Source organism: Paramacrobiotus metropolitanus, unplaced genomic scaffold (assembly GCF_019649055.1).
Source record: "Paramacrobiotus metropolitanus isolate TYO unplaced genomic scaffold, Prichtersi_v1.0 Parri_scaffold0000050, whole genome shotgun sequence".
Taxonomy (NCBI): domain Eukaryota; kingdom Metazoa; phylum Tardigrada; class Eutardigrada; order Parachela; family Macrobiotidae; genus Paramacrobiotus; species Paramacrobiotus metropolitanus.
In genome coordinates, this window is record NW_026570270.1 from 934,565 (window position 1) to 956,431 (window position 21,867).

The 21,867-nt window shown below is 42.4% G+C and overlaps 4 protein-coding genes and 1 pseudogene across 4 annotated transcripts; 4 read left to right on the plus strand and 1 right to left on the minus strand.

Moving 5' to 3' along the window:
- Positions 1 to 1,642: 1,642 nt before the first annotated feature.
- LOC129592185 (uncharacterized) lies at positions 1,643 to 3,812 on the minus strand. The gene is made up of 2 exons (XM_055488156.1): positions 3,103 to 3,812; positions 1,643 to 2,143 (listed from the first exon to the last, which is right to left on the minus strand). The coding sequence occupies exons 1-2, from the start codon at positions 3,555 to 3,557 to the stop codon at positions 1,771 to 1,773; spliced, it is 828 nt and encodes a 275-aa protein (XP_055344131.1). The 5' UTR covers positions 3,558 to 3,812; the 3' UTR covers positions 1,643 to 1,770.
- Positions 3,813 to 4,018: 206 nt separating this feature from the next.
- Positions 4,019 to 8,194, plus strand: LOC129592144 (WD repeat-containing protein 70-like; annotated as a pseudogene).
- A 482-nt stretch (positions 8,195 to 8,676) lies between these two features.
- Positions 8,677 to 12,561, plus strand: LOC129592198 (uncharacterized). The gene is made up of 9 exons (XM_055488173.1): positions 8,677 to 8,946; positions 9,161 to 9,274; positions 9,421 to 9,762; positions 10,407 to 10,538; positions 10,653 to 10,799; positions 10,908 to 11,015; positions 11,408 to 11,560; positions 11,661 to 11,745; positions 12,043 to 12,561. The coding sequence occupies exons 1-8, from the start codon at positions 8,749 to 8,751 to the stop codon at positions 11,742 to 11,744; spliced, it is 1,278 nt and encodes a 425-aa protein (XP_055344148.1). The 5' UTR covers positions 8,677 to 8,748; the 3' UTR covers position 11,745; positions 12,043 to 12,561.
- A 305-nt stretch (positions 12,562 to 12,866) lies between these two features.
- LOC129592191 (uncharacterized) lies at positions 12,867 to 16,628 on the plus strand. Its single transcript, XM_055488168.1, has 8 exons — positions 12,867 to 13,349; positions 13,676 to 13,789; positions 13,899 to 14,237; positions 14,437 to 14,574; positions 14,670 to 14,816; positions 14,892 to 14,999; positions 15,297 to 15,437; positions 15,732 to 16,628. The coding sequence occupies exons 1-8, from the start codon at positions 13,134 to 13,136 to the stop codon at positions 15,813 to 15,815; spliced, it is 1,287 nt and encodes a 428-aa protein (XP_055344143.1). The 5' UTR covers positions 12,867 to 13,133; the 3' UTR covers positions 15,816 to 16,628.
- Positions 16,629 to 17,179: 551 nt separating this feature from the next.
- Positions 17,180 to 19,838, plus strand: LOC129592128 (uncharacterized). Its single transcript, XM_055488093.1, has 7 exons — positions 17,180 to 17,514; positions 17,753 to 17,866; positions 18,017 to 18,357; positions 18,662 to 18,793; positions 18,903 to 19,058; positions 19,119 to 19,225; positions 19,715 to 19,838. Exons 3-7 carry the CDS (start codon positions 18,292 to 18,294, stop codon positions 19,836 to 19,838), a joined length of 585 nt encoding a protein of 194 aa, XP_055344068.1. The 5' UTR covers positions 17,180 to 17,514; positions 17,753 to 17,866; positions 18,017 to 18,291.
- The last annotated feature ends 2,029 nt before the right edge of the window (positions 19,839 to 21,867 follow it).

Genomic DNA, 21,867 nt, shown 5'->3' on the forward strand with positions numbered 1-21,867 from the left:
CAGCAGCCGGCATTTCCCCATTACACCGCGGCCTCTTCATTCTGCAGCTGCCACAACGAGGCGGCCTGCGGCGGCGTCCAGTTATACGCGTAGGCGTTATGCTGCTGCAGCGCCTTATACCGCTGTCCATCCCACACCACCACATCCCCGGCATTATACGACGCGCCCTTCTGCCATTCCCCCACCGTCGCCGGCGCCACGGTCGGCTGCACGATCATGATGTTGCCGATGCCGGATCCGCCGATGCCCGAGGCGGTGTTGAGGACGACGACCTGCCCGGAGCCCAGTGTCACGCCATCACCGGCGGCCGCCGCGCCGGATGCGGTGACCCCTTCTGCTGCGGCGGCCGCGGTGGTGTCCCCTTCCACCGGGACGAGGGTGGTCACTTCCACGGGAACGGCCGAGGCCACCTCGGTCACGACGGTCTGCTGGACGAGGACAGTGGAGGTCTCGGTGACGGCGTTGCCGGCGGAGTCGGTGACCGCCACGGGGACGGTCTCCTCATCGGGGCGGGGGCGGGCGTGAGCCGCCACTGCACAGAGTAGAATTAATACGCCGCTTTTTAGATACATGACTTCGGAAGAATGTTAATAATTGAAAAATAAATGCTTGATGAAGGAAAGTTTATGCTGTTAACGGTTTTCAATGGCCATTAAATACTGCTTGGATTTCCGTGATATCCATCTCAGAAATGTTTTCTATTACACATTTGCCGGAATAATCCCCGTTTATTCATGGAAGCTTCCGGAATTTCATTGCAAGATTATTGGTCGCACCATATAATTACTCATTTTGTTGCTGGACTCCAAAGGTCACTGCCAAGCGCCGGTGGTTTACCCATGCTGGTTCTCGTAAACACGGTACAATTTCCCACGGATGTGTGGAAAAGTTACCGCATATGGATGTTTCAGTTTGTAAATGTGGCAGTTAATACGGCGACAACGGTTGGCACGCAGACGTCGTGATTTTATCGGCATGTGTAATCATCGACGCTGAGGGTCAACATGCGCCCGCTTTCGCAAAGCAGTAGCTATTTTTCCTGAATGGGATTTGCAACGTATTTCTTGAAACACCCGTAGTGCGGAACGCTTTCTCTGTAACTAATATTTTTAAATTCCGACAGTACTTCGTTGCTAGAAAGCCGAAACATAAATTCAGCGTAGATACAAGAAGAATATAATAAGACAGTCACAAGCACAGTTCGCAAAAAAAAATAAAAGCAAATATGTGGAAAAATATCATATTTCGTAAATCTAGCGCTTAAAAATATATGTAGTAGCTGTTTACCACAGAGGATATTAAATGTAATAATATGATGTATTGCAATATATATACAGATTTCAGTTGATAATAATACGATATGTACAGTATTGCAATAATATAATCATTACAAAGAGTAATAATACGTTGATATCAAAATAACGTTCATCCCAGTTCCCAAAGTAAATTTGGTGGAGCTGAAAAACTATAACCAGGGCTATATCTGTATACATTTTTTTTACGACTGATTCTTAGACACTTATAAAATCTTAGAAAATCAAACTCAGAAAATCAATGCTACTTACTGTACCATAATTTGTTTTATCATCGCTTCAAAATTAATCCCACGAAGTGTGCAAAATGAATATCACCCAAAGGCACGCTTATTTTATTTCCGCTTAATTCAAACCAGTTCATCCTCACCGCAAAAACGAAACAAATGTACGATAATCCAGAAGCAGTAGCTGTCTTTTGACACTTCACATAAAATACCAGAATACCACACTGTTTTTATGCACGCATCAGCATCACCAGACCTTTGACCACTTTATACAGCACCACCACGCCCAACGCCGTCCCGCCCACCCCAATGGCGTAGGGTTTGAGAAAGGAGTAGATATTGGGATTCCGGTAGATAATGAGGACATTGTCGCGGTTGACGGCGCTGAAGGGAGCGTTGACGGTGGCCAGGAAGTGCTCCATGGCCAGATCCGTCTGGCATTCCGCGTGGATCTGGAGATGCTCCACGGCCTCCTCCAGATCGGGAAGAGCATACACGATGCGCTCGCCAGCGTCCTCTTCGGCAGAGGGATCATCCGAAGTCTGTAGGGCGACATCGCGGGCGGTTATGGAAGTGGATTCCGTCTGGGTCTGCACGTATTCACTGTAGGACAACAAATTGTTTTAGAAAAGAACAAAGATTGTTAATTTGTCAGTTTTCCTTCTGAAAACATGTTTAAAAGATTCCTCTGATTATGGTGCGAATACCTATCGATCGTAAACCTCGATTTCTATGGTTTTTTTAACAGAGCAGAGGAACAGATTCACTCTCGAAGAAAACTGCAATACCCGCCCATACATATTAGCAAAGCGTTTATGCAATATTTGATAGTAAGAATTTAAACCGACTAAACTTTATAATTATTGTAAACTGTATTTTCAAAAACTTTAGTCAAAAAAGGGATTTTTAAGCTTGAGTCTCACGATTTTGTGTGTAAACAATACTCAATGCAAATTGCAAAGTCAGAAGCAATATTGTACTTGAGTAACCTCTGCAGAAACAAGCCTCTGCACTACAATATTTCCACGTCCAACCACGAAGTTTTTCCAACAATTTTGAAACACCAAAGCTAACCAGACAACCAGTAAGCAGAAAATGCTTTTATAAATTCCAAAGCTTCTGTCCTACTTGTAAACATCACTAGCTTGCTGAGAAAACTGAAAACAAACACAAAAAAGGATTTCAAGTTACAAAAGCTTTTTCTAGTTGCAAAAAAAATAAGTGTTCAGTACGCCGCCGTACTGGTTGCTCTGAAAGCATCTACAGAATACAAATGACAAACCAAATCAGACTGGCCCACTGGCACACTAAAATTTTGAAAATAATTTTCCACAACGATATTCTAATTAATGGTAAAATCAAACTGGTCTTGCGAAAAGCACGAATACGATGGAGATTCGTGATTATCGACTGTGTGTATTTTGGCTGCATCAGAATTCAGAACTACATGTATGTACCATGAGATCCTACAGCAATAACTTCAAGAAATCAAATCACCGAAAACACCTACACCGTGAAAATCAAGAAAACTTAAAATTATTTCCACCTTACAAATTCCTTACCGTCTGAGCCGTCTCCTGACCAGATCCCGCATGGCCGTCTCGACACACTGCAGATTCCTCTCCAAGCACACCTGGAACTCGAAGACCTGCTCCTCCAGATCGCGCAGCGCCCCCTTATCCGCGCCCTCCCACGTCGTCCCCTCCGCGGCCGTCCCGACGTCCCCGTTGCTCTTGGCATGATTCTCTACCGGCAGACGGTGCAGTATCCCGCTGAAAGTGCCGTCCAGATGACGCACCCGCTTCACGCAGTCCTTCTGCGTTTTCTCCAGACGCTCCACGAGCGTCTGCAGCTGGGTGTAGTGCGCGGCCAGCTCCGTGTGCTGCAAGGTGAGGGTGTCATTTAGAGCGCTGTCGGTCGCGGTGGGGGATTTGCGGGGATTAGACTGTAGGGTGTTGGAGCGCGGCCGAAAGGCGATGGCGCCGTCGGGGAGGGTTTTGGCCGAGTCGCCCATCATCCACACATCGGATAAACGGATGGTGATATAACTCAGGATAAATTCAACACGGTGTGGGGGCCATGTAGTTAAATTACGACCAACACTTCACGGTGGCAATTAGAAAATATGATTTAAGAAAAGAGATGAGAGTCCCCTTAACCCAGAAATCTCTTTATGAAAAATCTCTCATCGCGTCATCCACAAATAAAATTACTGTACAAATTGCTTTGTTTGCAACCTGTCCCGTAAGGAAGGGAATAAAGGGATCTGTGAGCAAATGAAAATGCGGCTTTTTCCGGTACGCTTAAATGGTGTTGGAACTCGGCTGCATGTACCGTGTTGGAAATGGAACCGAGTATGAGTCGGCTACGGATCGTAGCAGAACCATGTAATGGAAATGGTAGCGAGCATCTTTGCTGCACACTCTGTTTGCTGGCCACTCGTCACTTGTGAGTGAGTTGTGACTTCACTGACTTCAACTTGTCAGTTTTGAATTTTTGTTTCTGACTGTGAGACTGTTAGGGTTTCAAAAACAAAAATGTTCTCAAGTATTTCATCTTGATCGTTTTCGAAAACTTATAAATATTTGATTCAGTGACCACTATCAGTTGGCGTTGCAGCCCAAAGCTTAAGCTTGCTGTCACGATCTCAAGGAGTTTGAACCCTGATGAGCGATGGGCTTCCAAAGTGAGCTTCTTTGAGTTTCGCTACCTTCGTGTTCATGCTGGTAGCCTGGTATTAATGTGATTCCTGGGTTATAATCTTGTTGGACCGAAACTGGAAGCATAGAAGCGCCAATAGACCATCCTGATTTATTTTGATATTTGTTACGCGTTCCATACTCGCCATGGCAGAAGACGATTTGGAAGAAATGCGCCATTTGCGACGTACGAGCAGTGACTGAAATTGTTAATGGCTGTTTGAGATTTTAGAATACAGTTGTGTCGTCTTTCATGTGCTATGATTGTTACGTAAAAATTAATGCTGAATGGTTATTTTATGCAGACAAGTTCCATGTGGGACTTCGTCCTAGTCGCGATGCTGGCTCGGACGACGATGAAGAAGCACACACCACAGCAGAGGAGCCTGCAGCAGCGTCTACCTACGTTTTTGGCTCCACACTCAACCAACCGTCTGCAGCGTCCGCCAAAGAAGAGGACGAGAACGAAACCATGGCAAAAATGATGGGTTTCTCTGGTTTCGCTTCAGGTGCGCTCACCCGCTCTTAGAAATCGTGTTTTGATATTTTCGTCGATAATTCCTGTCCATAAAAATTAATGAAAAAATGATAAAAATAATTTTAAAGAATTTTTTATTTTATCAATGAAAAAAAAAAATTTTAAAGATATTTTTTTTAAAATTGGTATTATTATTTTTATAATGTCCATAAAATTGTAGTCCAGAATTGTAAAATCGCTAAGACTGAAATAGCATAGACGTGAATTTTGCAATGTTTTCGTGGAATTTTCAGGTGCGAAAAAATCCCGGACTTTCGACATTGACACCCTGGTCAACGAGGCCCGCCAGAACGCCACGCTGTCATCCAAAGGAACGGAATCCGACAGCGACGACGACGCACCCGGTCCACCCCTACCCCCGAAGCCGTCAACGACCCCCGGGAGCACCTCCGGGGTAGTGGGACCATCCCCGCCCCCGTCAGCTTCTTCTTCGACGTTACCGTCAGGATCTTCACAATCTGACGCGGCCGATGATGATTCCGATGTGTCGGATGACGAGGAGAGCGGGGATGTGGAGGGAGGGGATTTCCGGATTCCTTGTTCGTATGATCTCACCTTCGAACACGGCGACAAAGCGGTAAGAAACTCAGCAAACTTATTTCGTTGATATTGGTAGAAATTTCACAGTGATTACGCAGAACATCTAATTGGGTTTACCGTTGCTTTAATCAGCGACCGTAAAACCGAGTAGGTGATAGATAATTATTTTTATCAGTAAAATGTGCTTTGTGTTTCGTACCGTTCAGTGATTGAATTGATTGAGTGTTAGCGTAAGATTTTTTGTGGATGTGTCGGTCGGTTTTTTTTTATTACTTATTTTAGTTGTGATGCAGTTATTGCTTTTATAGGTAGTCTTGAAAGTTTCACCGTTTGCGAACGTAGTTTGGCTGCAAAAATACGAATATTTAGGCAAAAATATATACGAATATTTAGTTATGCGCAATGAAATCGTAGAATAAGGGATTAGGCTCTCTGTACTATGCCACGAAAAAATCACTTGATTAAGACGATTTTAGACGGTCTGTGAAATTGATGATTTTTTAACAGTTTTTTTAATAATTATGTGCTTTGGTAACCAGTATTTTCTCTGATTTTTATTGAACTTGTTATTGAACTTGGAATAAAAATTAAATATATCTTGAACTAAAAATTAAATATGTTACGCAGTTGCAAAACAGCCGCTGTTTGATTAGACTTTAATATTGAACAGAAATTGTCCAAGCACACCAAATTGAAATTTCTAATTTTCTTTTGCTCTGAGTAAAAGTAAGAGCTGTTTTGGTGGGTGATTTTTGTTGACGAATAATTTTTTCTGGCAGATTACGGCCCTGAATGTGGATTCGGTCGGCGCGCGTTTCGCCACGGGCAGCGTCGATTACGAAGTGAAGCTGTGGGATTTTGGCGGGATGCAGGCCAACCTGTTCGCTTTTCGCACGTGTAAACCCTGTGAATCGCATGCCATCCACAATGTCAGCTTCAGCAACGGCGGGGAGCAGGTGCTGGTTGTCTCCGGCAATGCGCAGGCGAAAGTGATCGACCGGGATGGATTTAACGTCATGGAGTGCCCCAAAGGCTTCCAATACCTCAATGATATGGCCGCTACCAAGGTAATTTTAAGTTCAATAGAACAGATAATTTTCACATTCATAGACAAGTTAACGAAACATTAGTATGTACTTATCGTGAATATTCTGTTTGTAAATACCCGGTTGTTTTTATGTTAAAGAATAATTGATGGTTGGCGTTCTGAATTGCTGTGTGTTATGATTTTCGTTCACTTGGATCCGCGAATTCTTAATTGAACGGAATTGTTTTATACTGTAGTTTATTTTAATTTTTGTGTGTGTTTTTTTAAGCTAAAAGGCTGATAGATTGTCCTTCCCAGTCTTGAATTTTTGTATGTTATGTTTTCTGTTTAATTGTCAGTTTCAGGAAAGTATTTCTGATGTTAAAATATTTTTATTATTACGCGTATTAGTTTTTATCATAAAGATCTTGAATTATGTAAATTATATTTGGCGAATAATTTTCCCCGAGAAAGAATTAGTTGTATTTTTTGCATTGAAATGTTTCTGCTTTTTATTTCGTATCCGACAGTCGTTTGAGTTTTTCCGGCTCTGTCTAGGGTCACATCGGCATGTTGACTTCCGGCTGGTTTTCACCCAAAGTCAAATCGGAATTCTGCACTTCCTCCTACGACGGCACGCTGCGTATCTGGTCCATCGACAACAAAGAAAAGCACAAAGTCTGCCTGAAACTGAAATCCTCCAGCGGCCTCAAGACCGTCCCCACCACCTGCGCCTACAGTAAAGACGGGAAATTCGTCGCCGCCGGCTGCCAGGACGGCAGCATCTCCATGTGGGACACCACCAAAGCCAACTTTGTCAACCCGGCCAAGACCATCCGCAACGCCCACCAGAACGCCACCGACATTTCCTCCATCTGTTTCTCCTACGACAACCGCATGTTGTGCTCGCGGGGTCTGGACGACACGGTGAAGTTGTGGGATCTGAACATGCTGAAGAAACCCGTGTTCGAGGCGCGCGGATTATCCAATATCTCCTCGCAGTCCGATTGCGTCTTCAGTCCGAATGATAAAGTCGTTCTCTGCGGAACGGCGGTGCAGAAAGGCAGCGGGGAGAACGGGAAACTGGTGTTTTTGGACCGGAACACGTTTAATGTGGTGAAAGAGCACCCGGTCGGTCCGCAGAGTGTCATCCGCATCGTGTGGCATCCCCGGCTCAACCAGATCTTCGCCAGCACCAACGAAGGCACCGTCAAGGTCTTCTTCGATCCTAATATCTCGCACAACGGCGCGCTGCTCTGCCGGACGTCCAAGAAACGCGTCAAACCGAAGCTGGCGGATTCGGTGACCGCGGATTACGTTTATACACCGTTCGCGCTTCCTATGTACAAGGAAGAGAAGCAGCGCAGTAAGCAGGCGCAATTTGAGCGGGCCCGCAAGGATCCCATTAAATCCCAGAGACCAGAATTGCCGGTAACGGGACCGGGTGCCGGTGGTCGCGTGGGACAGGCGGGCGGGACGTTGAGCTCGTTTTGGTGCGGAAGTTGGGGTATGCGCAGAAGCGGAAGGATGAGGATGTGGATCCCCGACAGGCGTTGTTACGGCACGCGGAAGCGGCGGCCAAGGACCCGTATTGGGTGTCGCCGGCCTACGCGAAGACGCAGCCCAATACGATTTTCCAGCAGGGCGAGGGGGATGCGGCGGGGCATGAATTGGGGGAGAGTGTGGCCAAGAAACAGAAAAAGTTTTAGTTGTTGGGCTGTTGTTGTAGAAATGTACCTAATGGGTTTGATACAGTGTGGTACTGTATTACTCGTACTCGTAGTGTTTGATTGATGGCCAGTATGTAGCAATCATATGTAAGACAGACACGCTGTTTTTAAATAAGTGACGAAATCTTGTTGACACGAGTCGAAGGACGAATTGTCGCAGATGGAATAAAAGGACGATCATAAACTTTGTTGTGAAACTGTGATCGTTACCAAATATTACCCTTAATTCGTGCTCATAAGAAATTATGCTGGTATCATTTTACGTACTTTAATAAATGGACAAGCGGCAGTCAAAGAACTAGCTTTTGGTGACAACTTTAAAAGAAATACAATTCACAAAATATTACCTAAATTGGCACTGCTTAGTGCTAGCGGCTAGCCAGTAGCCACTATGTTCTAAAAGTGCGCAAAGTTGCCACAAACATTACCGCCCCTGGGGTCGAGTATCATATTAAAACTGTTCAGTGTTCTGAATTCTGATAGAGAATGCAGTCTTTCAATGTGTCTTTGCTGGGTAGTTGCCTAGTTGGTACAATGGTACTCTTTAATAACTAATAAGCGTATTTAAGTACTTTTCACCTTTTTAAGTACTGTAACAGTAAGTTTTCTAACTGCTGCAGCAAAAGTTTTGCTGTATTAAATTTATGTACGGTATCTGACTATCTGCCTCCAAAATGATGTCTCATGATCATCTTGAACCAATGGCCACCTGCTCAGATAGTGAGGAAACGTTCAACCAGAAACGCAAACGATGGGAGCGGGACGAGAAAGTTCCTCGCACGGGAGAATCAAACAGCGTTCCGGACGATTCTCCTAACTCTTCGTTCCCAGATGGAAAACCGATGAAGGCCCTGGAAAAACCGAATGTGCTGGTAATGCTTTTTGAGAATATCTGTTATTGGTCCGAACTTTCCGGCCGAAGATCAACGATCAGTAAGAACTTTAGAAGCATACTAGTACACTAAGTAGTACTTCATTTATAATTAAATTTTTTTTTAATTAATAAGATTTTGTCCCCCATTGTAATAATATATTTTAAACTGTTCGAAGAATAAACGTTCAACCAACGGGAGTTTTTATTCGTAGAAATACTCCGAGCGACCCGATACGAATGTGCTGAAAACGACCGTAATTCTTAACAAAATTATTGTTCGCACAACGGAACTGGCCAATCATGTGCTTGTTATGGGAACAGTATCGGTAGGAGACTAATGATAAATCTTCTGGCTGGCTAACAAGCTTCTTGGTTACCGTTATTTATTTTTTTTATTTATTATTTATGGATTATTAGTCATTCGTGTGTTATGTGACTGTGTGTCTATGTCTACAACTGGCCACTTCTGTAGTATTCTGACAGTCCTGTCAAGTGTCCGTACGGGGCCGAAACCAACGCCTGTAACAACGTCAAGTTTGTGTCGACGGATCGGCTGAAGGCGCATTTGGAAGTCGCGCACCAGTTGCCCAATGTGCAGATCAATCTGTTGTGTCCCTGTCCGGCGGAATGCAACGGAGATAAGGAATGTCCGGTTGCCATATATGATCAGTACTCAGGACTGTATCTGGTAGATCATTTGACCGAGGCTCATGAGCAGTTCTACAACAAACTCCAGGCATTACTGTGCTGCGTGGATGTTGACGATGACGATGACCAGGATGACCTCGAAGCATTCCTGAAGGAAAACAATTTGGTACGGTTTCATATTAAAAATTTTTTAGTACGAAAACTGGATTGCATAATATATAAACGGGTCATTATTCTCCTACTACGTATTATTAGTGCGAAAAGGTGACTGGCGAACGGGTACAACATTGTGTTCGCTGTTACTGGCAAGTTAACGCTTTCATTGAGTCTGAGTACAAAATTTCGGAAGAGGCTTCAGATGGGAGAATTAAGGTGTGCTAATGAAATCTGAACGCGCCAGCTGTTGTCAGGCTCCTTTTTACGAGGGAGCCAGCAAACTTGAAAGGATTATTATATTATTTTCAACACACGATAAATATGCCATTTTCTTTAATTCGCTTGCTGTAACATGTACTGAACACTGGATGGTTTTTTCTCCGGCTTTCTGAATACCTAATACTGCATCGTCAAGCTTCGCGCGAAGCTGTGAGTGCTTTTGCGTTTAGTAAACGAAAGAGCTTAATAAAAAATGAGCTGTAGTTCAATATAAATTTTTTATGGATTTTAAATTTACTGAACACGTACATTATTATGTTCACGGATACGGTCAATAAATTCTGCTAGAATGCGGAACATACGAGTAATTACGTTTCATAATGTCCACTTCCGCTGTCCAAATTTATTCTAATTTAACTCTTGTTGTAAAAACAGAATAGGAAAGATATGGATTATCTCAAGCATCTGGATGGGCGTAAAACGTTTCCGGAATGGACACGCGATGTGACTAAACCGTTCCAAAGCCAGCTGATTCCAGACAAATTCGTTCAGCCAACAGTTGTAGAGGTGTGGTGCATTTATTCTAATGACAGATACAGATTATAATTTATTCTAATCTGTACCCTACGGTCCACAGGAATGTTCTGATATTTTGCTAAGCACTGAGTGATTGTTTTGTAGAATCGTTGCTTGTATTACGTCTGCAACCTTGAACCATGTAAAGGGAACCGTTTCCCCAGCCCGCGACGAATCAGAAGTCACATTTGCACAGTGCACCTGGAACAGGTGCCCATGCAGACCGACCTTTACTTTGGATGCCCTGCCCCAGTGAGTAATTGAAGCTGTAGCACGCTATGTGTACCTTAAGCGTTTGGCCTTTTCGTGGCTAAAGCGCATGTGCTGTGAGTAGCTGAAGCGTTTGTGCTTTTTCTGCAGGGATGCAAGGACATCGTGAAGTCCAACACGAATCTCATAATATCGCACGTGAAAGCGATGCATCCTTCTTTGTGCGGCAGGCCTGATTACTCGCAGAACGCTTTGCAGGTGAGTGTAGCGTTTTCTTTCTGATAATCTTACTCATGAAGCCGCTGCAGATTACAGATTTCATTTTTTTTAAAATTTGAAATTAGGATTAGTCTCATCGCAGTACGGTGATAATAACAATAATACTGTATCAGTTTTATTTATTGTCCTGTGCAGTGGGACAGATATCTCCTCTGGGCATTTGACACTATTTTACAAAAACCACAGCATACTAATTTTGAAAATAAAGATACTGACATGCTATACGGAAGTCGCAGCAAATGACGCATACTGCGTCAGTACTGATATTAAAAAGATTATTAGACGGCGAGCGGCTATTGTACAGCATAGCCATCGTGTTCGTATAAAATGCTGGCTGAAAATTCTGATTTTATGTGCTTTGGTGTTCATAGAAACGAGAGCGCATGATAATGGAAATGGATAGTGGTTCTGTACGGGTCAGTCAGACTCTGGACGATTCATCTGAGGATTCCGATGACAGCAGTCCTGATAGCGAAAAGGAGGAGTACACGCGGTACTTGTACAAGTACTCATGTCCGGCTGAGGTATGTGCGGAGAGTTGATTAATAAAACAACATTGCGTTAAAAAGTGTGCTATAGATGCGTGTTTCGGCATAATCTGGAAGTTTTATTGCTGTGTTGTAGGGTTGCACGGTGGTGTACTGGGATCGGGATTATATGATTTGGCACATTGGAGCTGATCATCAAAAAATCTGGACTACTGCTTGAAGTATATATAATACCGTTTATTATTAATTTTGTGCTGGTAGAAAGAAGATTTTGATAGATTATCGTTTCCAGTTTTGAATGTTGGTGTGATGTGTTTTTTAATTTTTAACTTCATGAATTTATTTTTAATATTATTATGTTTAACGTCATGCGTATTACAAAGTGGTTTTTATTATAGCAGTGTTAAATTATATTTTATTTACCGACAAATTCTCGATAAGCTAGTTTTGTATTTTTGCATCAAACTATTTGCCGATATTTTCCGTTACCGAGTTTGTGTTTGTAAGGTTCTGTTTAGGGTGACGTTGCTATGCTAACTTTCGGCTGGTTTTCGCCCAAAATCAAACCGGAATTCTGAGCTCCTCCTACGACGGCACTCTCCGCATCTGATCTATCGACAACAAGGAGAAGCACAAAGTCTGCCTGAAACTGAAATCCGCCAGCTGCCTGAAGACCGTCCCCAGTCCCCACCACCTGCACTTACAACAGGGGCCACAGGGCACTGCTTATCCGGACGCCCCGAGAAACGCGTCAAACCGAAGCTGGCGGATTTGGTGACCGCGGATTACGTCTATTACCACGTTCGCTGTGCCCTTTGTACAAGGAAGAGAAGCAACGCAGTAAGCAGGCGCAGTTTGAGCGAGCCCGCAAGGATCCCGTTAACGGGAGTAAAAGAATTAGCTTGCGTGACAACTTTTAAAAAGAAATACAATTCAGTTTTGTCAGTTTTTTTACATGTTACTGTAAATACAATTTTTACGACAGCGCTTGTCGATAGAAATTCAACGGAAACGCGGCGTCAACGCTGAGCAGTGGGCACGATGGAAGGAATTAATAAATTAAATAAGATTATAAGATGTTCTTGTTGTAATTTTTCCTGGTTCTTTCATTTTGTGTATCACGTCTGTTTTGACCAATAAAATTACTTACCATAATTCGCTGTTTGTGTGCATGATCCATCGTTGTGAACAGACAGCTGAAAACGTTGGCTGAATTGCTGACGGGCGCCGCAAACGTTTCCGCCGCCGGGTTCCAGTTTCAGATTAAACTGTTAAGACAAGCCACAACTGACAAGCGAGTGAAGGAAGAGTCACTGGAGAGTGAAGAGTGAAGACCAACGATTTTCGCGCAGCAAACTGCAGTTTGCAAATACTATTTTAATACTAAATTTTACTGTAAAAATTATATTTTTGAGCGTCAAATATTTGTTTTCATCCGGTTTGCTATCAATTTGCAAATACGTTCTACGCATGTAAGAGTAGTAGCCTGTTGCGACGCGTCAACAAGCCAGGGTGACTCTGCACTTGGGGACTTTTTCTTTAACGTTGATTCGCGTTTTGGCGCCATCGCGGCGTACTTTTTCGTGAGTTTTGTAACTGTATTAAATTTATGGTCTGCTCCAAAATGATGTCTCATGATCATCTTGAACCGATGGCCACCTGCTCGGATAGTGACGATACGTTCAACCAGAAGCGCAAACGATGGGAACGCGACCAGAAAGTTCCTCGTACTGGTGAATCCAGCAGCGATCCAGACGATTCTCCTCACTCTGAGTTGTTCCAAGACGGAAAGCCGATGAAGGCCCTGGAGCAACCGAATGCGCTAGTAATGTAGTAATGTAGTAACCAACCGTAGTAATGTTTTCCTTAAAAAAATTTCTTCATGGTCTGCGCTTTCACGCCGAAGAACAAAGATCACTAAAAGCATAATCTGAATATTAACAATTAATTGTAGAATTTAAGTATGTATATTATAATTAATTACTTATTATACAGAGTAAATCAGGCTGAATTTCCGTGAAGTTTGTGGACTGTTGTTAAAAGTACTTACTGTACTGAAACTGAATAATGATAACTGCTTATCGCACTGGAATAATCCATTCTGGACTGCGTGAAAATAAACGTGATAGGAACTTGACTTTTTATTCGTAGAAATACTCCGCGCGACCCGATACGAAAGTGCTGAAAACGACCGTAATTCCTGATAAAATTATTGTTCGCCAAACGGAACTGGCCAATCATGTGCTTGTTATGGGAACAGTATCGGTAAGAGACTAACGATAAATTTTATGGCTGGCCAATAAGATCCTTGGTTACTGTCACTTATGTTTTTGTTATTTATTGTTAACTGGCCTTGACCGCTTACAATCTGCAGTATGGAGACAATCCTATCAAGTGCCCGTACGGAACCGAAACCAACGCTTGTAACACAGTGGAATTCACGTCGACGGATAGTCTGAAGGCTCATCTGGAAGCTGCGCACGAACTAACTAATGTTCAGGTTAATCTACTGTGTCCCTGTCCCGCGGAATGCAACGGAAATGAGGAATGCCTGGTTGTGGTGTACGATCAGTACTCCGGGGTGTTTCTGGATGACCACATGACGCTTGCTCACAAGGAGTTCTATGAAAAACTGCAAACATTAACATGCTGCGATAAGCTTGATGATGACCAGAAGGAATTTCTCGAAGCATTTCTCGAAGAGAATGATTTGGTATGATAAAAGCGTTTTTTTACCACAGTTAATCCGCCGGCATCAACCATACAAAATCCTTTCTGTAGAAAATTCTTCGTATCAGTAAAGCTGGTTATTTCGAAGGCCTAACAAAAATATTGCTACTTTATTATTTACAGTGCTTAATAATACTCGTACTTTGTGTAATGATTAATTTCAACCTTTGGTCTGATAACAGAAAATGGACGATATAAAATATCTGGACCATCTGAACGGGCGTAAAACATTTCCGGAATGGGTACTTGATCTGGATGCAAAACAACCGTTTCCTAGCCAGATTATTCCAGATAAATTCGTCATTCCTACCGTCGTAGAGGTGGGGTTGCAATTAGCAAAATGATTATATTTATCCTCCAGAATTCTAGGTAGATGCGTTTTGCAGCAGTTTATAGAACGTTCGTTATTTCACAGAATTGCTGCTTACGTTACGTCTGCAATCTTGAACCATGTAAAAGAACTGTCTTTCGCTACGCGCGACAAATAAAAAGTCATATCGCTGTTGCGCACGAGGAGCAGGTGCGCATGGAAACCGACCTGTTCTTTGGATGTCCTGCTCCAGTGAGCTCTTTTTCTACTTTGACATCTGTCTGAACTTACTCTGAAGTCACTAAAGCGTTTGGGTTCATTCACCAGGGATGCAATGATATCGCGATGGCCGAAACGAAGCATATGGTATCACACGTGAAAGCGATGCATCCTTTACTCTGCGGCAAGCCCGACTACTCCGAGAACGCATTGCAGGTGGGTGTTGTAATTTGAATATTAACACTTTCGACCGAAGCGTAGCGAAGGTTCTCTATATTAAGTTTCTATGAAAAATGTGGTGTCCGTCTGTCACCGCCACCTCACTTTGAAAGGTAAAATTCTCATGGCCACTTTAGCTCCACTAACAATAGAATGGGGCTAAAACTTTGTTTTTTTGCTGTCGTGCAAAGCGATTTAATCTGGCGGTGGCGACTGGAGATATGAGTTAATTTAGTATGGGAACTTAGGAATTCAGATTTCAAGACAATTTAATACTGTTCGTTGTGTTCACAGAACCGAAGGGACTTGATAATGGATATGGATCGGCGTCGTGTGCTCGTCAGAGAGACTTTGGATGGTTCCTTGGAGAAGTGTGAAGATTGTTGTAGTGACAAAATGCACCGGCACTTCTGCAAGTACTCGTGCCCTGTACCGGTATGCTGGCTCATAAAGAACTTCTAAATTTCGAATTAAAATACCAGTTTTCCAGTTTTAAGGGCAGGCAACATGAGCATGCTGACCATATGGTGGGCTTCTCGTACTTCTTCCATGCAGCAGCTTTTGAACTTAGGAAAAAATCGTAACAGTAAAACATTTCACACAATGACACACATGCTTGTTTCGTCGTATAATTGGTATATTTATGTACTATTTCATTTACCTGTGGCACAACGTATTAGCACTAACTGAAAAATCATAATCGGTAAGTATGGTTTGATTGTCTTGTAGGATTGTTCGGTGGAGTACTGGGATCGTGAGTACATGGTTTGGCACATTGGAGCTGATCATCAGAATCGCTGGAATATTGCCTGAAAAATGCAGTCGTAGTTATGTGTTTGATGCTCGCAAGAAATCGCTGGAATATTGCCTGAAAAATGCAGTCGTAGTTATGTGTTTGATGCTCGCATTTCTGAGAGTTGGCGCGCGTTGACGATCGGGTCCGCTGCCGCGATACACGTACATCAGTACACAGCTTCGTCGACGTGAGAATGGCATCCCACTGTTGACAGGTGCGGCGGCAGCGCAGCCTTTTAACGGTGTCCAATGACTGAAAGGTCTCCTTTAGCACTTCCAGCGGCAACGCCAATACGCGCTCAGCGGCACACAACGGCTGTTTCCGTTTCGGCTCGGCATCCGACTCTGCGGATTTCTTGCGCAACTGATTATAAAAGGACGATACTGTCTGGCACTTTCGAACGCCCTAGCCTGTCATTGAATTTGGGGAAACTCAGAGAACACGACAAAAATGCTCGGTTGAATGTGTGACCACACCGTTCCCAACCTTTCCAGCAACGCTCCGGCCTGTCAAGGCACGCCAACGTGCATTTTTTCCAGTTATGTGCTATGTACTATCAATGATTCACCGGTCGGGTCATCGTTTCTTCGGTCAGCAAAACGTCCTCAGCAAATTGTCGATCAGCAGGAAAGTGGTCAGCGAATTTTCCGTGTGTCAAATTCCTGAATTCGACGTCTGAAAATTCACTCGGAGGAGACAACAGAAACTGCATTTTTTTGCGCTGTTACCTTGAAGTTCAGTAGGATTTTATGAGAAATGTACACAGCTTGGATCGAAATAATTTCAAAACAAACAGCTGTTGTGGAAATTCATTAACAAGTAAAAAATAAATCCGTTTCGCATTTGCCGGTACTCAGAGTTAACGGATTCAAAAGTGGTTATGCACGGAATGAAAGTTACCGCGAATGGTTGTAGGCGCAATTTGCGTTATTGTTTGTTTGTTTGTTATTGTTTTATTATTTGTGTTATCGTTTGTTGGCACTTCCGTAACGGACACAGATACAGTACGTTTTTGCATTGGTGCTGAATTAAGAGGACCTTCGCTGCACTCCGGTCGATAATATGTACTGTGTACTTGGCAAATGGCAACTTATTTTACTTCTGCCAAAGAGCACAAACAGGCGGTTTGAATAGTTTTCCTTTTGTGGTTTCTCTGCATGAACTTACATAATAATATTAATGCTATTATTATATTGCTATACATAATACCAGTCAGATGTTAAATCAGCTTGTTTAGGCTATGTATGTACCGCATTTTTTAGGCCGGTATAAATGGCAGGCATTACAGTAGGCCTTTTAATGCGAGTCTTGCGATGCAGCCATCATGCAGGCTGACGCAACAACATTACGAGTATTGCGATGGTGTTGCGACTGTCGCTAACTTGGGATTGTTTTATTTATTACTGCAGCTTACAGTTCTGTGGGAACAACTGTGTACACACTGTACAGTACAATAGTACTGTGGAGTGTGGACAACGTTTTTTGTTGTATTAAATTTACCGTTTTCAACCATCAAAAATGATATCACGCGATCATCTTGAACCGATGGCCATCTCCTCGGATAGTGATAATACGTTCGACCAGAAGCTCAAACGTGGGGAGCGAGACGAGAAAGTTCCTCGTACTGGAGAATCAAGCAGCGACCCGAACGATTCTCCTAACTCTTCGTCCCAAGATGCAAAACCGATGAATTGCCCGAAGCTACCGAACGTTCTGGTATATTTATCGAGGAACCTACATCCTCAGAATATTATAGGCTGATGAATACAGACCAGCAAAAAGCGGATCGAATTATCATAATTATTAATTTTATTACTTGTATAGTAGTGTACTGCAAACTAAAGTATGTAGTTCAAGTAAGTCAACAGAGTTTTTAATATTATTCAGAATAGATATGTTGAGCTTATAAAGAGACGCTTTCTATTAATTTTGTTAAAGATATGCGATTTCCTAGAAATACTCCGCGCGACCCGATACGAAAGTGCTGGAAACGACCATAATTCCTCATAGTATTATTATACGCAAAACGGAACTGGCCAGTCATGTGCTCGTTATGGGAACATTATCGGTAAGAGCCTGGTAAAACATTTGGAAGAATAGCGAGTACCAGTATAATTCTTATTGGTTTTTATTATTCTGGACGTTTGTCTTAGCTGTACTGTACTTATGAAGTTACGTTTGCGGTTTCTCTTTCAAACTGACCGACTACAATGTGTAGTATGGTTACAATCCGATTAAATGTCCTTTATACGGGACCGTAAACGGCGACGCTTGTAAGAACCTGTGCTATACGTCGACGGAAACACTGAAGGCACATCTGCAAGCCGCGCACGCACTAACCAACGTGCAGATCAATCTGTTGTGCCCATGTCCTGCGGAATGCAATGGAAATATGGAATGTCCGGTTGTCGTTTATGATCAGCACACAGGAATGTTTTGGAGAATCACCTGACAACTGCTCATGAAGATCACTTTGAAAAACTGCAAACATTAATGTGCTGTATGAACCCGGATGACAAATCGGATTTCCTTGAAGAATTTCTGGAGGAATATGATTTGGTATGACAACTATGCAGCATGCGCCTTTATAAACGCTATTAAAACATGTTTTGTAGACAGGCAGCAGTTAAAACTTAAAATTAACAGTAGGCACTAGGCAGCTAGCTCTACGGATCGGTAGTACGAGTATCGAGACAAGTTAGTTCGTATATACATTCATTTGGTTTATTTGAAGAAAAGTAAGCACGTGGCTTTAACTTAAACTTTGAAAAATATCAGTAGAAGAAGTAACAGTACAAGAAATCTTATATCAGTAGAAAATAGATAAATTTCATTTCAGTTTTAACCTGTGCTTTGAACACAGAAACTGGAAGATATGGCTTATCTCAAACACCTGGATGGGCGTAAAACGTTTCCGGAATGGGTATACAACACGACTCAGCCGTTTCCCAGCCAACTGATTCCAGATAAATTCGTCATTCCAACCGTTGTTGAGGTTCGGTTCATCGTTTACTGTAATAGATATGCACGGTTGGTCTACTCGTACAGAAGATACACATCACATGGATATTGAGATTTCTTGCACGAATGTGTTTGGTTAACAGAATTATTGCTTGCGTTATGTCTGCAATGTTGAGCCGTGCAAAGACAACATTATCCGCAACTCGCAGCAAATGAGAATTCACATCTTTATTGTGCATAAAAGTCAGGTTCGCAGGGAAACCGATGTTTTCTTTGGTTGCCCGGCCCAGGTGACTGAAGTGAGTTTTCTTCAACTTGGTATTTCTAGCATAGTAGAAGTGTGTGGGTTCTTTTGGCAGGGATGCGAAGCCATCGCAAGGTGTAACACTAAAGACATGATATCACACGTGAAAGCAGTTCATCCCTTGCTTTGCGGCAAGCCTGGCTGCTCGGGACGGCTTTGGAGGTAGGTATTACTAGGTAATTTGCTTGGTAATAGATGAATATGAAAAGCCCAAGATGTTTAGAAATGCAATTGCAGTGGTTCTGCCACTGCTGCCGTCAGTGACACTACCGGGTAGCGGCTGCCATTGAAATTATCAAATGTGATTTGCGTACTTACCTATACCTAATAAAACACGTGCATCAGTTGTGCAGTGCAGTAGCAGACATCTCATATTACGTACCGTATTTAGTTTACGTCTTGCAGTTCTACAGTATCTACAAACGCATTTATCTGGAAGTGGGAATCAGAGGGATTACTAGGGTAGAAAGTAGTTAAACCTGGAATTTAAAACATGGAAGATCGAACTTTTTTTGTTGTGGTAAGGTCCTCATTGGTTTTCACTGATAGACAAATCGGATTTCTGCATCTTCCCATACGACGGCGCCTTCCGCATCTGGTCCATCGACAACAGAGAAAACACAGAGTCTGTCTCAAAGTGAAATCTTCCAGCGGCCTCAAGACTGTTCCCACCACCTGCGCCTCCAGCCAAGAACGAAAATTCGTCGCCGCCGGCTGCCATGACGGCGGCATCTCTTTGTGGGATACATCTCCCATATGTTTCTCCTACGACTAACCTGTTTCAATTTGAGACAAGTGAAAATACCTTCATTGTTAGCATATTGTGCAGTGTGCATGCTCTCAAAGGACTGGTACCCATGGTCTGCTTTTAATCGCACTGTAACAACTGCATCCAACGTTAAACAAAACGGTGCCCAGAACCGTTAGAATATTCTAATTACATAGCTAAATGATCACAACTGTAGTTTACAGTTGTGTACAGTTTACTCTGTACTGTGTGCAGTTGTTTGCAGTTTAAAACATGCGGCGGATGCATGCCACTCGCTTCGAAACGCTCGTCAACTTTACGGAAAAAATGTTTTTGCATGTTGTGACATTTGTTGCCGAAGCCAAGATGTGCAAGACCTACTTTTGGAAGAGTTCGCGCACTGCACAGCCTGCACTGTGACGCGCGGTGCACCATTTAATTTTCATTGGCAAAACAAAACAAACAAATTTCCTGGACTGAAAATCTTGGCTAGAAAAAGAATTACTACGTATTATTAGGCTTAGTACTCCTGGAATAGCTCCATTACTCCAGTAAAGTTTCGGACGAATAGTAAACAGCAAACGTTTGGGTGGGAAGAAAGTAACAGTAACGTAAAGTAATTATACACTACGTGGACAATCTCTCGATTGTGCAGCGGCAGGTACGGGATAAAAAAGGAATCTCTGGGATTTAAAATAATTTCGGATTTGTGTATATAAAAGGAATAATAATAGTAGGGGAAAGAATTTTGTGAGTGCATGAAGGACATGAGAGGTTGTGGGTGTTTCTTTACTACAGTTGAGACCTTGAAAATTGCGCGTTTAGTCTGTAACTTTCCATAGGTTTACACAGTCATTTTGGTGGTAGTAATTTGTGTAGTAGTAATTTGTGTAGTTAAGAAAGTTGATTGCTTAATGGAGCGAACTATTATGTTTTGCACTGATAGTCTTGGATGTGTAGTAACAGGTGGTTTGTATATGTGATGTAGGCTGGGACGTACATTAAAAGGTTGTTCGAGAGAATGTTTGGTTTAATTGGTTTGTTGACTGGATTTTTTTGAGTTCGGTGGGTATATTAGAAGTTGAGGAACGTTGTGTTTGAGTTATTATGGATTTGACAAAGTATATGCAGTGAGGAGAATGTTTTTCTTGTTGGTTATTTTCTGGTGGCCGGTTTAGATTTTCGGAAGCGTACCGATTCAGGTTGTTGAATTTTGTTTGGTCTTTTTAGGTTAAGTATAGTTTAGTAAGTTTGCTTTCATAGATAGCTTCTTTTAAGTATTGTTTTTTTTTAATAGAATAATGGAAACTGGTTGTGATCGCAAGAAATACATGCGTGAGTATGTGCGTGATTATAGAACAAAAACGCAAAACGGAAATTGATGGTAATTGTAGCAAGGAAGATAATGAAGTAGTGATGATGTTAGACATGAAAATTTGAAGTCAAAAAACAAAAATGTAAACTTAACAGGGTCAGCAAAACACAACAAATTCAGGACAAAATCGTAAAGTAATGCTTAAGAAAAGATCCGGACAACCATTACATACTACCATACTCCGCAAATGTCGTTTAGCACGTTCCCTTTACAACAATTGTCCAATAATTGTCCAAAAATTCTCCAATAATTTTTTCCAAACATACCAGAAAACGCACCACCTTTAGTATTCCGATTACATTTTTGTTTTTTAACTTTTACATTCTCTATCTAACATCATCACTACTTCGCACATTATTCTCCCTGCTACAATTACCATCAGTTTTGATTTTGCATTTCTTTATATAACCACGCATATACTCACGCATGTATTTCTCACGATCACAACCACCTTCCATTATTTTATTAAAAAAGAATTCTGTAATAATGTATGAAAGAAAACTTACTAAACCAAACTCAACCTAAAAAGACTTACCAAAGCCAAACAAAAGACAGCAACCTGAATCAGTAAGTATCCACAAATCCATACCGGCCACCAAAAAAAACCAACACGAAAAACATTTTGCTCACTCCATATACTTCGACCACTCCATAATAACTCAAACACAAGATTTCTCAATT